The sequence below is a fragment of the Myodes glareolus genome, chromosome X, assembly GCF_982192425.1.
Source record: "Myodes glareolus chromosome X, mMyoGla1.1, whole genome shotgun sequence".
NCBI classification, from domain to species: Eukaryota; Metazoa; Chordata; class Mammalia; order Rodentia; family Cricetidae; genus Myodes; species Myodes glareolus.
Window position 1 is genome coordinate 21,355,702 of NC_142053.1, and position 16,943 is coordinate 21,372,644.

At 41.1% G+C, this 16,943-nt stretch overlaps 1 protein-coding gene across 1 annotated transcript in view; it reads left to right on the forward strand.

The window, feature by feature from the left end:
* Gpc3 (glypican 3) overlaps nucleotides 1-16,943 on the forward strand; it is a 348,387-nt gene that overhangs the window by 18,415 nt on the left and 313,029 nt on the right. Inside the window, exon 2 of the mRNA XM_048450333.3 lies at nucleotides 11,566-11,727. Coding sequence (XP_048306290.1) covers nucleotides 11,566-11,727 — 162 coding nt within the window. The remainder of the gene's footprint in view (nucleotides 1-11,565; nucleotides 11,728-16,943) is intronic.

The following is a 16,943-nucleotide window of genomic DNA, read 5'->3' on the forward strand; positions in this document are numbered from 1 at the left end:
GGATCCAGACAGTACATTCAGCTGGATCTGGACCCATCCTGGCGTTGTCTCTCAGAACTGGCTGTGCGCTCTAGAGAGCTCTGTCTGACACCCACAGTCTGATAAGAGGATGCACTTCCTATTAGAAGTTTTTCAGTAAAATCATGACATTGGAAAGGAAATCCCCAAATCACCTGTTTGGATAATTTCTTTTGTTTCATAGTTTCTAAAGGAAGCAATGAAGGAAAAAGTAACTACTGAGCATGAAAAGACGCTTACATTTTCCTCAAATTAAAAAAAAAAAACATTCGGTTCAGGGAAAAATGAATTCAGCATTTTTTTTGTGTGTGTGTGTGTGTGAGAGAGAGAGAGAGGAGAGAGGGAGATAGAGGTAGAGATAGAGAAAGAGAAAGAGAGAGAGAGAGAGAGTATTCTTTGACTTCAAACCTTCCGAAACTTGCGTCTCTAATCTTGTATTGGCCTGCAATGTTTTGCTTGTCAGCACCCTTCTCAAGTACTTTCTCCTCCATTAAATCTCGTCCTCAGAAAGAAGTTACCACCCAGTCTAGACTTGAGTGATGTGCAAGAGGATGGCCAGTGAGTGAACATTTTGGTTCATATTACGTGGGTGGGTGTGAGGATGTAGAAAACTCTGTCCTTTCCAGTCCTATAGATTCCAAAATTCTAACACGACTTCTTCTATACTGAAGACGGGTAGCATCACTGGACCATTTACACAGCTATTCCCCAAGATGGCATAAATGTCCCAGCACTGGAGCACATCCATGTAGACAGATAAGCTGAGGATGAGAAGAAAGGGAATGGTTGATAGCAGCACTTGGCAATCGGGGCTAGCGAGGGAGTTTTTGGTTTTCCTTCTGGTTGCTTTTGCTTAGGTGCGCTGTGTGTGCCTTACTAACAAGGCGACTGACTCCCTTCCCCGCAAATTTCTATCCTAGGGAAAGAGGAGAGCTATAATAGAGGGTGCAGATTATTTACAGTGGCTGAGAATGTAATTACAAGGTGCAATGGCTTGAAACTGAAATGTAGGTTAGCCATTAGAGCTGGGAGAAGCATCGTCACAGTAAGGACAATTGGGCATCGGAAAGATTTGCCTGAGAGCTGGTGAAATAGCATCTCCAGAGATGCTAAGGAGTAGGGCAGGGGTGATGTGAAGAAAACCCAAACTCTGTGTTGGGCGCAGGTCCAGACTCAGGGGCAGCTTTCATTACTGCCCGGCTTCCTTTCTGATTATTTAATTGCTAATCTCTTGAAAGAGATTTTTCTTCCCATGTATTCAAAACACACCTAATTTGTTAAGCATAAGATGAGAAATGCCTTTGAGCACTGAGAATGAGGCATTTGGATTGCTCTCAACAGCCTCCTGTCAGGTTCTCTGGAGTACAACAGCAGAGGCAGGCTGTTGCTGCTGAAGTTCCCCTTCTGCAAGGCTGCTAAGTCTTTGTAGCATGTAGGTATTGCAGTTAACGATAACTAGATTCTCTTTATTATATTATAGTCATATTATTTATCTTAGCATCACCTTAAATCAAAGTTGGTTTTGGTTCATGTTCCATGTTCATCTTTTACTTCTCTTTGGATACAGCCCTTCCCAGGTCCTCAGACACTCCCTTTCCTTACCTCCTTTTCATTGGTGGAGGAAGGCCCCAAAGAAACTCTTTCATCTTCAAGCATCGAGGTCATATTTCAGGAGCATTGCACGTGGAGACCGCACTCGATGAAATAAGTGGTGCACTCCCAGCAGAACATACTTGAAAGGCAGCATCTAGACGACCTCAGGCTGATGCCTTTCCGTGAGGTAGAAGGGAAGATGGCGAATGTGTCCTAGGGCCACATGTTGCCTCAAATTTGGTGTTTAAAACCTTGTGCTTCTCCCCCATGGCGGTCCTGGTGGTCAGAAATCCCAAAAGAAGGCATCACAGAGTTGCCTTAGTAAACGATGCCGGGGAAGGAATCCATCCTTGCCTCCTTGAGCTTTTGGTGACCCCTTTTCTGTGACTATATACCTTTCTTCTCTGCCTCCGTCTTCTCATGGTCTTCTCTTGCTATGTCTTTCTTTTATGTGTCTTCACATAGATGCCTGCCATTGGATTTAGGCTCCACTCAGAAAATCCAGAATGACCTCATCTTTGCAATCTTAATTATGCCTTCAAAGACCTCTTTTTCAGATCAGGTCAGAGTGCCAAGTTCTGGGAGTGAGGCATAGACCTATCCTTTTAGGAGATAGCATTCCGTGTTCTGTAGACGTGAGTTTTCTGGGGCCTCCTGAAGCACACCATCGTATTTGTGGGACTCCTCCGCTCAAAGGGAGTTTGTTCAAGGAACGATTAAAGTGGGTTGTCAAATGTCAGGGGTTTCCCGAGAGGGATGTGCAGGGTACCTGCTGTTAACCCATTTTCACACAATTAAACTGCGGACATGGGAGTGAAAAAAAAGTCATTCTGGTTCAAAAGAAAAGAGTTTTGAAACACAACAGGCTACCATGTTATTCAGTATAGATTTTGTCTTATGACTGGATATTTTTTTTCCCCTTGAAAAGTCTATTTTCTTTCCTAAACACTTTAGCCACAGGAAAGCAATTATTGCTCATTACCCACCTGAAAGGCCTTTTCACGGGATCTGTGGGATCAAGGTGATGGTGCACTTTCAGCGAGCTGCAGCTTTCCACCTCTCTTTTGTGATTTGCTGAAATACTAGCAACAGGGAGATTTGGGAGCCAGAAACATCCGTGAAACAAAAGGCTGCCTTTTTAGGTTGTGGTTCAAAATTCTAGCTATGGCTCGCATACAAAGTGATTAATATAGCTCGTGCCAATGAGTTCTTCTCTGTAGAGATGCTTTCCTACTTGCTCATGACCAAAGGACCAGTTGTGGCATCCCTGGCTATGGAACATCTCTCTTGTGATGGGAGAACTTGGGTGTGTCAGGTGACTAGTGAGTATGCGCGCATGGCCCTCATGGAAGTATAAAGAGCAGGAAGAGACTTGAAAGATCACTTACCACTGCAGAGTTGCTTCTGCGGTCTCTGATTCTGCCATTCAGACTTTGTTTGAATGTCTCAAGAGACAGAAGTTTCATCATTGCCTGTTCATAAATGCAGTATTCAGCATTTGAGTGTACCATATGCCAGGCTCCACGCCAGAGGGTTTCAATAAGTGGGTCGAGACCCCCTTGCCATGGAAGGGCAGCTTGCCTAAGTCACAGGTGATCTCGCAACAGAGCAGATGATGACACTTGCTTCTTGTTGCAAAAGAGTCCCCTCCCCACCGTGCGATTTCATACAGAAGGCAGGGCTGGGCCCTGAGGTTGAGACTAGGATATTGAAATTCCCCCTATCACTCTGGTTTTCACATTTGAAGATTGCATCTCAAAAATTAAAAGAGAAATTATCCATCTTCTGAAAGACAGGATCTCAGCTACTTATCTGTGTAGAATAATAATTAGGGAGTCACTAGGGGAGACAGTGAAATTACCTTAGCTCAGTCCCTCTGGAAGAAATCTAAACTAAAAGAATATTCTGCATCCCAATTCCAGAGAGGCTGCCCCTGTGTTACAATACAACTCTGACTTTGTTCTCCAATTCAGTTTTCATTTTATTAGGGGATTTCCTATCAATGATGTGTGTGTGGGGGTGGGGTGGGGGTGTGTGGGGGTGGGGGTGTGAATGGTATGAATTCTTCCATTATTGCTAAATTTATTCTAGTGTTATCAATGAGTCTGACCCATTTCTGTACAACAGAAGTCTCTGGAAGTTCTGGCATTGCCTTCAAGTGAAAGCAAGGGGCCTTAAGCCCAAACCACAATCAGCCCCTTAAGATAAGAAGATGAGTCAGTCAAAGGTCTTTCCCTTAAGGAACTTGCACCCAGAGAAGGCAGACGAATATAACTATGAGTCAAGTTAGAATGTAAGAAGTATCAATAAAAGATGGAGCACGTCATGAAAATTCAAAGGTCTGAAAACTTTTGGAGTCTGTCTCTTTCTGTTCACAAGAACACTCTAATGTGGCAAGCCAATTAGAAGACAACTGGGGGTGATGACACAGCAGCAGGTGCATGTAACCCCTCAACTCATCTTTCTTTTCTAGCCTTGTTAGGTTTCTTAGAGTGCCAAATATTCCACCTACTTATAAGTCCCCATACCCATGCTTCATTTTTTTTTTTTTTTGGATAATTTGATAGAAGTAGAATAATTTGACCAGAAACGGACTGTTGAAATTTCTTTGACAATTAGGTGAAGAAGGATCTAGCCTCAGGAAATTCACATTGGAGGTTGTCATCTTTGAAGGGAAAAGAGGAGAGGTGATGGGGTAGGACTAGGAAGGGGAGAATCAGAAACATTTTTAAAACAGAAGCAGGAGCTGGAGAGATGGCTCAGTGGTTGAGAGCACAGGAAGAGGACGGGAGTTCAGTTCCCAGAACATGTCAGATGGCTCACAACCAACTGTTAACTCCAGCTTCAGGGGAAATCTCACGCCCTCTTCTGGCCTTCATGGGTGCTGCACTCATTCACACAAACCCCCTCTGCCACTTATATGAAATTAGAAAAAAATAAGAAATTCTGCAAAGCACAATCTGTAGGATATCATATTTGGCGATAGCAGATAAAGATGAACTAAGATACCTAGAGTGATCAGAGATCTAATTAGAAACCCTTAGAACAACTTATGAAGTCTAGGGTAGAGACCATGTTTTGCACATCATAATATTCCTTGTAGCAGGCATAGTCCTTGGCACAGAGTTGGCATTCAATGAATACTGAGTGGATGAATTGCTCAACATGTTTTTGGGCTGACTATAATCAATGAATTTGTACTTCCAGAGTGTGTGTCTATTGCTGCTTGGAGATGTGGTCCAGAAAGGAGCACTTTGTGCAGAGGGCGTGTGCATGTGCAGAGATCTGGGGATTTAACTTTTAACACGGTATGAAATGATAGGCAGGCAGTTGGCAGTTGGCAGTACAGATAAAGGTAATTCATCCTTTAATTCTGAAGCCGAGAGAATGGCTTATCTCTAGGGTTACTTTAAACCCCCAGTACTCCAGTGTAGTAGCGACATTTTGGCCTGCCTTTTATGGAAGCTGAGTCTATGGTGGCCCCAGGCATAGTCTTTGATTTAAAGTCTGAGCTCCTGATATCCAGGTGCACCCTTTACAAGGTCATGTTCTTTCAGGCTAAATAACCTTCTGCTGGATTCCCTAAGATGATTTCTTTATCAGCAATGATCACTTTCCTCACTGGTTTCAAATGCAGCCATTTCTTTCATCTGTATTCCTAGCTTGATTAGTGAGAAATTAATGAGCATGTAAGATTTGATTTAGATAATGATTAATTAGGGGGAAAGGTGCCATTCTAATAGCAAGTCACTATTATGTGCTAAGGAAATTAGTTAATATTTTTGGGTGGCAAATTGACTTGTCCTTTGTTAAAAAACAACCTTTGAAAATGCCTTATGTTTTTTGTAATTTTAATGAATATGTGTTATTTTCCCTACAAGTCATGAAGTATCTGGGTTTTATATCATTAGATTTTGTCTAATATTGCTTCAATAATAATATTGCGTTTTTTATTTTCAGCACAGTGTACCTTTGTTAGAAAAAAACCCACTGTTCATAAAGCAGACCTTGACAATGAAATGTGTCAAATCATTGTACATACTCACATATCTATGAAAAAGATTTCGATTTTCATTGTCACTGAGCCCTGACGCTTCATTTTTTCCTGTTGCTGTTTGAATTCGCTGTATCTGCTCTCAGAGAAGTGTAAGGATCAAGGTCTACATGGATATTCTGTTCTTTATTTTCTAATATGATTTTGACAATTCTTTGTCATTAGTTAAAATGGCAGTCTAGTAAAATAACCAACATATAGAACATAATAAAGGTAATTAGAAAGTGAGGCCTGGCAGTGACCTTGATGGCTTCCTCCATCCATTTCTCAATTTCAGGCTGTATCCCTGTGTGAGAACTTTCAGTTGTCCATCATTGCCTCTGGGGTTAAGACAATAGATCTTGGCCTGCATTCAAGGTCCTCCAAATTTGGGCTCATTTTTCCTGGTAAGCTAACTATACCCTAGATTGCAGCCTCTCTCTGAGCAAGTTGGCCTATCTACTCGCCTAGGACCAAATACATATCACCCATTGGCCTCTCTAAATCCTTTCCATCTTGGGCATTTCCTTTGACGCCTCCCCACGGGGTGTCTGATGAGTAGTCCCTTACCTGGGAACTATTGTCATATTACATATTTTCAAAACCACCACTGTTGATGTATAATTTGTAAACAACAAAATGTGCCCGTTTCAAGTAACGAGTTTTGACAAATATGTACAAACACTTGTAACCACTGCTTCAGCTAAAATATAGATTATTTTCTTCCCTTTAGAAAATGTACTGCATATTTTGTCACATAACCACGGAGCAAGTTAACTATTCTCTGGTTATTTTGGGGGGTGTGAAAGTCTGGTCTCCACATGAACACATGAATTTAGGTTTTGTTTTTTTTTTTAATTTGTTTAATTTGAATTCACACCTATTGAAGGTTTACTCTGTACCAAGAAGATTAAGATATTTATTCTATAAAGCAGAGAGTGTCGGTAATCCCATTTTACAGGTAAGGGCAAGAAAGCCTGTAGAGGTCGTGTAAGCCGCTCTTGCGTGCACATCTGCCAAATGGCAATGACTGGCCCCTAAGCAGCTTGACTGCTGGCGCAATAAGTGCTTTGCTCTTTCCTGCTGAGTACTACTTTCTATAATGCTGGCTTCCTGTCTTGGAATAAAATCTAATAGAAGTGACACATTTAAACGACCTCATACGCACTGTCAGCTCTCTGCTTTTAATTATGGAAAGGGTCCTAGCCTGGAGTAGAGCTTCTGAGTTTGGTAAGCACAGGGACTACTTTACAGCCTTGGTGGGGTTGGGATAAAGGGAATTGGAGGCAGGCTAAAATGGCAGGTTTTTATGTGGAGGCAACAGAGAGCAAGAGATGGGACCCAATGGGAAGAGCGTGTAATGACAGACAGGAAGGTGGAGCCGCAGGCATCCATGCTTGGAGATGTCATCAGATGTAGCTGTGTAAGGAGAGCAGCATCTAAAGAGGGTTTCCATGGGAACTATCTGTGGTTAACTTCTGGGAAAGGGGTACCAGGGAAAGATGCACAAATTGGAGACACATGCGTATAACCCCCCCAAAAGATAAAGCTGCTATGCTTCAAATAGCATCCCAAACTGGATCCCATGTGCAAGAAATACTTAATGTCATATATTTATTTATTTATTTATTTTGGTTTTTCAAGACTGCATTTTTCTGTGTAGCAGCCCTAGCTGTCCTGGAACTAGGTCTTGTAGACCAGGCTGGCCTCGAACTCACAGAGATCTGCCTGCCTCTGCTTCCCAAGTGCTGGGATTAAAGGTGTGTGCTACCACCAGCCGCAAAATAATTTTAAATATATGCTACAAAACTCCTTCAAATGAAACAAGTATTTGTGTAGAGTCAAGATGCTTGGAAATTGATTTTATGGTATTTTCCCAAGATCAAAATTAATTACACAGGTGTAAAGCTTTCAGGGTCATCTCCACTCCCCTGAGTTTTAAATATAGGCAGACACATGGTTCGTGATAGTTCTCTCAGCCTACAACGCTCATTAATTCAATAGGATGTACATCAGTTCAATGAGGTCGCCGAGACATTCCAAAGAAAATGGGAGTTGTTCTCTGCTCTTTAACAGTTTATAATGTAGGAGACTAGAGTTATAGTATGAAGGTGTTTTTTAATACTTCAAAATAATGGAAGTTAGTAACCCCGTAATCATTTTAGCCATTATTATTTTTAATTTATGTATTCCTTTTTACCATTTGTGGATGAAAGTAATTAACTCTCCCCAAATTGACCGCCTCTGGCTTATTGGAACAGTAAAGTGCTAAGTCTTTACTTATTGCCATGCTATGATGTGCTGTTTCTCACTCTGTCCATTCACAGGTGAATTTTATTCTTTACAGAAAAGGTATGTGAGGAGCCCTCTTTGAAAATGGACTCCAAAGTTCGTTTTCTATCTATTAAAAGGGGTTATTATTTCCCATTAACCTTTCGTTCCTCAATGTTTCCCTATTTTAAATATATTCTATTCTTTTTTTAATAAATTTGTTTGTTCAGCCAGGTAGTGGTGGCGGCACACACCTTTAATCTCAGCACTTGGGAGGCAGAGGCAGGAGGATCTCTGAGTCTGAGGCCAGCCTGGTCTACAGAGAAAGTTCCAGGACAGCCAGGGCTATACAGAGAGACCCTGTCTTGGAAAAAAACAACAAAATTATTTATTCTATGTGTATGAATATTTTTGCCTGCATGTCTGGGCACCACATGCATGTAGTACCCAGGATGACCAGAAGAGGGTATTGGAGCCTCTGAAATTGAAGTTATCAGATAGTTGCGAGCCTCCATGTGGGTGCTGGCAATTGAACCTGGGGTTTCTGGAAGGGCAGTCAGTGCTCTTAATCGCTAAGCCATCTACCCAGCACCTTTACTGTCTTTTGTTGGTTGCATCTTATTTCTTCAGTTGATCTTTTGACTTTTGCCCTTACAAGTGTGTAGAGTTCTCCATATATTTCCTTAGCCACTTGCCCTTGCATTTCCTTTGTGTTCATCCCATTGAGGATTCAGTTTCTAGCGTAACATAACGTTTTATTTAGCTCATGAGGAGTCCCTCTGAGTTTTTTCTCTATTCCTGTCTGTTTTGTTACTTTCCAGCAAACGCTCATGGCACTGGAATGGCTACATTTCAGTGCTGTTCATTAAGGCATGAGTAGTCCTCCTATGTTGAATTTTCAGGAGGAGTTTTTTGAGCTTGTCTATGAGTGATAGGAAATTTATTTACAACAAATTATTTTTCCATTTTGTATGTTTTTCCTTTGTTAGGAAATCCTGAATTTTTATCGTTTACAAGTGTTTTTATTTTTTAAGCCTATTGACACTCTTAGCCCCTACGATAAAATTTTCCAGTTTATTGATTAACCAGACAGTAATAATTGAGACAGAAAATAAATTTTGCTATATATACACTTATATTTGGATATAATATTTACTTAACATCTTCATGACATTTGGCATCTTTCCTAAAATGCTTTCATTTGAGGTTTTATTCCATTTAAGAGTGCTAGCTAGCCTGGTGAGATGAGGAGGGTTTCCAATAGTGAGACTTGACCAAGCTGTACAGTGTAGCACTCATAAATACCTGTGAGGATGTTCATATTTATGCCAAAACATGCAGCTGTCACCATAGCTTAGAATCATTCTTGAACTTTTACAGATACATTGAACAACATTTTGTTATAGGATCATAGCAACATAGCATTTCGTAAAGGAAGCGATTCAATGCCATCTTTTTATCCCTCCTCTAGCCAGTGCTAGTGGAAATGGGTGCAGTACTAACCGCCAGCCCCCTGCAGAAATGGCTAGCCGTTCTGCAAAACTAGAAGTGATCGCCAAAGCAAATTTAGAAAAAAGCAGGGCTGTGTACCTAACCATTAATTTTATGAACTTGGGTACATACAGAGTGTCTAAGCACACATGGCATAGGCATTGCTTTACCAAGAAAGTAAATCAACCCTTGTTTATGATCAGGGACTTGGCATATGGGAAGATTTACTATATAGAGTTCTCCCCCCCCCCACATTTATGTGTGTGTCCCAACCCATCTTGTTGAAATTTAGAGTAGCCACTCTTCCCAAGGGGGCTCTTTCCCTTCTTGGTCCAGTAGACTGCATCACTTTCCACTCCTAGAATAGCATAATGTTTTGTAATTTCGTGTAGAAAGAACACAGCTACAACTAGCCCTGCTTTCTCTCCTTCTTATTTCCTTCTAGTACTCTAAACTGGGCTGCTGGATTAGGTTTGCTGGCATGGCTTGTCTGCTCTCTCCTCTCGTACATTTGTCAGCTGTTCCCTTGGGTAAAGGAAAGTGAGGAGCTTAGAGTCAATACCTCGGATTCAATAGTGATGACACGAGAGACATACGATAATGAATTTCATTCTGAAATTAAGAAAATTCCGACACATGCATTAACGCCACAGTCAGCTACAATTACTGTGAAATAACCTGGTGTACTAAAAAGTCACCTTTCTGATAACTCAGGACTACCTAGTCTCCCTCCCTTTATTAAGTTTTAAAAGTTACCTAAAATATCAGAGAGCACTTTCTAATGTCACTAAGATTTATTGAACCTTACTTTCCCTAGGACCTTACTGGACATGGGCAGAAATACATACATACATACATACATATATACATACATATATATGTATATATATACACACACACACATTTTATCATCTCTCCTCCCTTTCTTCCCTCCCTCCCTCCCTCCTTCCCTCCCTCCCTCCCTCCCTTTCTTCATCACACTTCAAATGGTGCCTTCTGAAAAAAAGTGTGATGAATAGTGACTATAAATGAGAGTGGTCCTTGCTGCCACCCCATTATGTAGCTTGCTCACTTTGATTTGCAAAAATTAGAAGAATTAATGGCTTCGTTGAGGTATAACTGCTATGTAGTAAGTAGCACATGCTTAAAGAGTATGTCTTAACAATCTTGATTGTGGTGCATATGTCAAATAACGAAGATGTCCATCACTCTAAGAAATGTCCTTGCTGATTTTTGTGATTTCTCCTTCCTCCGCTCTACCTGCCTTCTGTGCTTATACAGCCATCACTAAAGTGCTCTGTCTATAGATTTGTTTCCATTTTGTAGTGCCATAGCTAAACGGAATCATCAAGGTTGTACTTTTTGGATCCGATTTGTTTTTTTACCTAGACTGTTGTTTTGGGGTTTGTCCATGTGTTAGCATGCACCAGTACTTCATGCCTGTTTATGACTAACTGTAATTTTATTGTGTAGTTGTACCATTGTTTTTCCTTTCATATTTATATCTTTTCATATAGCACTTATATTCACCCAGCATGCCATTTGTTTCTATTTTCATGTGGCTGTTTGTTGTCCTCAAGACGATAAACACCATGAGGGCAAATCTGTGGCTTGTGCTCTCCTCATTCATTGTGATTGACATTTAATAGGAACCAAATAAGTATTTATGGACTCTTGGTAGACTTTTGGTTACAACTACAGCAAAATTTTGATATGGTTTTGATGTTTTATTTTTTTCTGAACAACACGTTTAGGCTGGCCAGACGTATATTTCATTTGGAATCATAATTGGGATCTTAAAAAATTGTCTTTGATTGTGTTTATATTCATAAATAACAATCAGGAAAAATAAATGAGAAGAATGAAGATTGATATTTTAAAAGACAAATTAAATGTTGGTGTTCAATAGCGTGTGTTTGGTGCTGCTATAAATTATTTTCTGTAGAATTTATGAGTCAGATCTCAGCAATTAACTGATAGTTATTCAAAAGAAATTAACTAGGAGGGCAATTGGATGAATTGAGATAAACAATATACTTGAGACCTACTGTATTTAAAGAGAAATGTGGAAATGTGTTTTGTCCTGCTTATTTGTGTGTGTGTTTGATATATAGAGAGATTTTCTGCTTACTGAAACAGGAATACCTTGTTTGTTTCAGGATCAGATTTGCAAGTGTGCCTCCCCAAGGGCCCAACATGCTGCTCAAGAAAGATGGAAGAAAAATACCAACTTACGGCACGGCTGAACATGGAACAACTGCTCCAGTCTGCGAGTATGGAGCTCAAGTTCTTAATTATTCAGAACGCTGCGGTTTTCCAAGGTGAGTTTGGGGGATCATTTTCGATGTACTGCTCAATGGCATCATTATTTGGGTGCTTGGCTTTCAAATGCTAAGTATAATTTATAAATTACCATTTCAGTATGTATGCTTCATAGAAAAACATCCCAGCGAGAGATCCTGGATAGGGAAACACACAGTTTCTTAAACAAATTTCATTTTAATCTTTGAAAAGGTGGATAGTATTAAAAATCATGGTCTAAGGACATTTTGTTTGCCTGTATGTAAAAGGCATAAATCACTGCTGAAAAAGTCAGTGATAATTTTCTCTGTTAGACCGTAAGGCTTGTTTGCAACCACCACCACCACCACCCACCCACCCACCCTCCTCATAAATTCCAAGGCCAGCTTTCTTCAGGGGTGAATCAGATACCATAGAACATATATGAACTCCTTCTGACCACTAGGACCATCTCCATTTAAGAGGGAGAATCTGGCTTGTTGGCCAACCATTTTCCAGTTTGTGTGAGTGGTTTCTCTCTTCTCCTTGTGAATGTCGGTTCTTTAACCATGCTCCTCTCTGCACTGTGAAAGGATAGCAGCAAAGGATGCCATCTTTAGTCATTTGCAGGAGAATGGCTGCAGCACAGGGTGGACTCCTTCGGACTGAAGACCAGCCGGAGGTGACGGCAGTGGTAGTGACAACAAGAAGCCTTTACAGTCTACCATGTGGCTTTAAGCCATTGGCATCTTTCATTTCATTTAGTTCCCACAATCTATCTATGAGTAGTCTTTGCTACCTCCATTTTATAGATGAAGCCCCAAGACCAGAATGGTTAGTTAATTTGCCAAGGCTACACACCTAAAAATAAATGGTGAAGGCAAGATTTGAACCCAGATTGCTTGGTTTTAAAAAGTCCTTGATTTTATCCCCTGATTCAGGCTACCTCTTGTGACTAGGAAAATTGTTTGTGGATATGAAGACTTTCTTCTATCCTTTCTTTAAAGTGCGCACGCGTATGTGTTCTGTGTGTGGGTAGACATTTGGTAGTGTGGGTCTATGCACATGTGTATGCATGTGTGGAGGCCAGCAGTCAATGTTGTGCATCTTCTATCACTCTCCATTTTTTAGTTTTTTTTTTTTTAATGTGAACTTCGCCAGTTTGGCTAGACTGGCCAGCCAATGAGTTTTAGAGATCCCCCTTGGCTATTCTCCATCCCCAATAAAAGAGTTTCAGGCCCACACTGCTATACCTAACTTTTTATGTGGGTGCTGGGGATCGGATCTCCTTATTTTACTAGCTAAGCTATGTCCTCAACCCCCGTCTAATATAAATTAAGCATACTGAATCAGCAGCTACCTTTCTGTTAAGGTAGCCTTGGGGTCAGATCTAATACTTCTGGCTACTTGGCATTCTAAAGCTTTCAGATTGATGGCACCTTTGTAAGAATTAACCTCTTTGAATTATAAGGCAGGCCAATTATACCTTAGTTTAGACATCAAAATGAAATCCTCAGTATTAGCTAAAATGTTGTTCAAATTAGCTAATAAAGCATGCACTCACGACAGTTTCTTGTGTCTAAGCCTCAGGGGATATTGATGGTAGGTTCATTATATAAAGTACGATCCAAAAGCATGAAATCTTTGTTAACCTATTTATGCAGCGAGACTCTGGTGAAGCATTTGTTGAGACCAACAATTTAGTGATAGACTGAATAATTTAGGCCAGGTTTAAAAATACATGCACCATTCATGTGCCTTTTAGATTGGTTTTGAAGGTGATAGACTGGCTGGAAGTGGGGTGAGAAATGAGGCGACAAGAGGATTGGGATGAAGTGGACAGGCGAAGCTTAGTCTTTGAGACATGAAGGTACTTGGTTGGAATGGAACCGGAGTGATTTCTTTCACTCTTAGAATAACCAAGGCCCTGTATGTCGCCTTTCATCCTTTGCCTGCTGAGATAGGATGGCAGGCTAATGACACTGGAATTCCAGGCTGTGGAGTAGCTGCTATCACTGTCCATCTGAGGGCCTTTGTTGTCCGAGTTCATGTACCTGTCCAGTCTTGCACTTTGCATAATGTGTTTTATGGAAATGGAACAGCGTGAGACAGAGTACGAAAATAAGTTCTGGCCGTGTTTGATTGGATGAGAGCCCAGGTATGGCTGCTTTAGTATGGAAGCTGAATATTAGTCAGATGAGCAGGGAGTAGGAAGTGGAGGCAGTACCTGCCGCTGATGTTCTCTCTGTCTCTCTCACGTGCATACACACCTACACAGAAGCCCGTGTGTGTGTGTGCACGCTAATTTATTTCTAGAATTGCAGGGACAGGCAGAAGACCAAGTCTACAAAAGAGCATGGAGACAGCTAAATGATGCCAGCTTCACTGTGCTTCCAATCTTGTCACCATATCCACTCCTTCTTTATCTCTTTTCATTCTGCTTTTACTTTTGTTTTAAGCATGCCTCACTTACCAAAAAACCCACAAGAGAAAGCCAACCACAATCATAGACCTCGAGGCATTTATGTTATGCTTGGAGAAGCATTGACCACAAATCCTTTCTGTAACAAACATTTTGAAGAGAGGAGGCTTCAAACAAGGGATCAGTAGAAGACAATTGTTGTGAAAACTGGGTATCTATTTCCTTTTTTTTATAACTACTTATTATTCCCATGAATTGGGATTGAAGGGCACAATTGTTTTTGCTCTAAACTAAACATCCTCCCACCTAAGATCCCAGTAGACCAAATTATTGAGAAAATTACCCTGCTACTTCGTTTGTGTGAAATTTATGTGGTAGCTTTGGTGAGCTATTTTCTTCACCACGTGAAGTTGGAGAAAGCTTATCTTCATCTTGGCTGAGGTTCCCAATCTCTGTAGGATTCCTTTAGTAGCCCTCACTGGGGATGTGTGAGCAGTGAGCTCGCCGCAGATACGCACCCAGTTCCATGAGCAGCCCTTACTACCTCGATTTGGATTTTATGTCTTCGATTGCAGGAAGCCTTTGCCCTCATAAATGAGCCTGGGGCCCTTTGCTACAGTGGTTGGAGTGCTCTAATGCTAATGCTGTTTTGATAATGATTGAAGCATTAAAGAAAGTTGTTCTTTATCCTCAATCTTTGCATTGCCTCGTTTCCTAAATTTAATTTACTTAGATGTGCTTAGGAAAATGGGGCAGCACAATCGTTTTTTGTTTCTGCTTAATTAATTCTTTTTGAGAAACTCCACTGAAAGTACATTTTCCCTTTTCTTTTTCTCTTTCCTCTCCCTTACTCTATTATAATGAGGATATAGATAATAGTGAAGATTTAGTAAGTGTCTACTGTATGATGCTAGCTTTTACGTAATTATCTCATTTAATATTCTTAGCAACCCTATGGGGCCTGTACCGTAATCACTCATTTATAGATAGGGAAACTCTATGGTACCACAATGTCTCCCAAGCTGTCTGTCCTATGACCTGGGTCTCCTGGCTCTTCGTTCACTTGAGGCAAAACAAAACTTAGAAGTGATGGGACTTACGGTCCTCATGAAGGAAAATCAGAGGGCAACCTGAAATCCCATCTTTATACCTCCTCATCTTCACGTTTCGAGCTCTGTTTCCATTTGTGGAACTTCATTGTAGCTTTCAGCCTTATCCTACCAGGAAACATTTGGGCATATGTCCAGGGTTTTTCTCAACATTGAATGATTCAGGTCTTCCCCAAGGTGCTGGTGACGGAGGGAGAACAGACTCTTCAGAATGCATTGGCACTTAGCTTTTACTGGAAGTTGACGCTCCCACAACTTGAACTCTTGATCAGAGAGAAAACTGTGGTTAAGGGGCAAACATCTCTGCATAAAGGCACCATGGAGCCTCTCCTTATGAAATTAGCTCATCTGAGAGCTCCCAGGGTCCTTGCTTGGAGCTACGATTCTTATTCATGCAGTCTTTATAAGCTTGTTTTTCTGACTTCCTAGCTAGAACTAGATGAGCATCGCAAGGGTGCTATGGGGAGGCGCATGTGCACAGTACGAGCAACAAGAGTGGAGGCATAGACGTGCACTCAGTAACTTACCTGACGGCAGTTAGGGGCATTCATGGAGGGACATAGACCTACCTGCTTCAGCAGCTCCAACCATATAGCAGTCCTATAGTTAGTGTTCATATTGATGATTGTGACTCAGTATGGGAAGGTCAGGTTGTGTTCATCATTTTCTTTTTTTCTTTTTGGGTTTCTGAGACAGAGTTTCTCTGTGCAATAGCCCTGGCTGTCTTGGAACTCACTCTAGGCCAGGCTGACCTCAGACTCAGAGATCCTCCTGCCTCTGCCTCCTGAGTGCTGGGATTAAAGGTGCACACCACCACCTCCTGAGTGCTGGGATTAAAGGTGCACACCACCACCTCCTGAGTGCTGGGATTAAAGGTGCACACCACCACCTCCTGAATGCTGGGATTAAAGGTGCACACCACACCGCCCGGCTCTTATTCTCCTTTTCTTAATATTTACATCTTAAAAGCCTTAAATTATTTTTTTTACCTAAGAATACTGGAAGAATGCTGAAATCAGAGCAGTAAGGTGCTATGAGTACTTGTCACCAAGCCTCATGGCCTGAGTTCAATCCATGGGACATACTTGGTAGAAGGCAGGAACCAATTTCTGCAAGTTGTTCTCTGACCTACACACATGCATGTGCACACACATAAATGCAGTAAAAAGTTTTTTTAAAGAAGGAATATTGAATCCTGTGTCAGAAAATCCAGTCTAATATGAGATCTGCATTTATAGTTTTATGGCTGAGGAGAGATTATTTGGACTGGATTATCCTTCATTGCCACATTTGTAAAATGGCGCTAAAATTTCTAGTCACAGATACAAGGTGTGTGAAAATGTCTTACAAGCAATAAATCACTATATACATACCTTATGAGGAGAGCTCCTTTCTGTTGACTCTTCTAGCCCAGGTAGTGTCCAAGAAAGATGAAGGATGTTGACATATGTGACACTGGACTTCATCATGTACTTGAGCAACTTCTGTCACTTACTGATGGTAGAGATGCAGAGGACCCTTTAAATGAGCTCTTGCATGTATGAAGCTTTGCACTTTGAAATTTCAGTACTGCCAGGAACAACTACTTTTTCAGCTTCTCAAAGTGTCTCTTCTGGATGGTTTGTGTGTGTGTATGTGTGTGTGTGTGTGTGTGTGTGTGTGTGTGAGAGAGAGAGAGAGAGAGAGAGACAGAGAGACAGAGAGACAGAGAGACAGAGAGACAGAG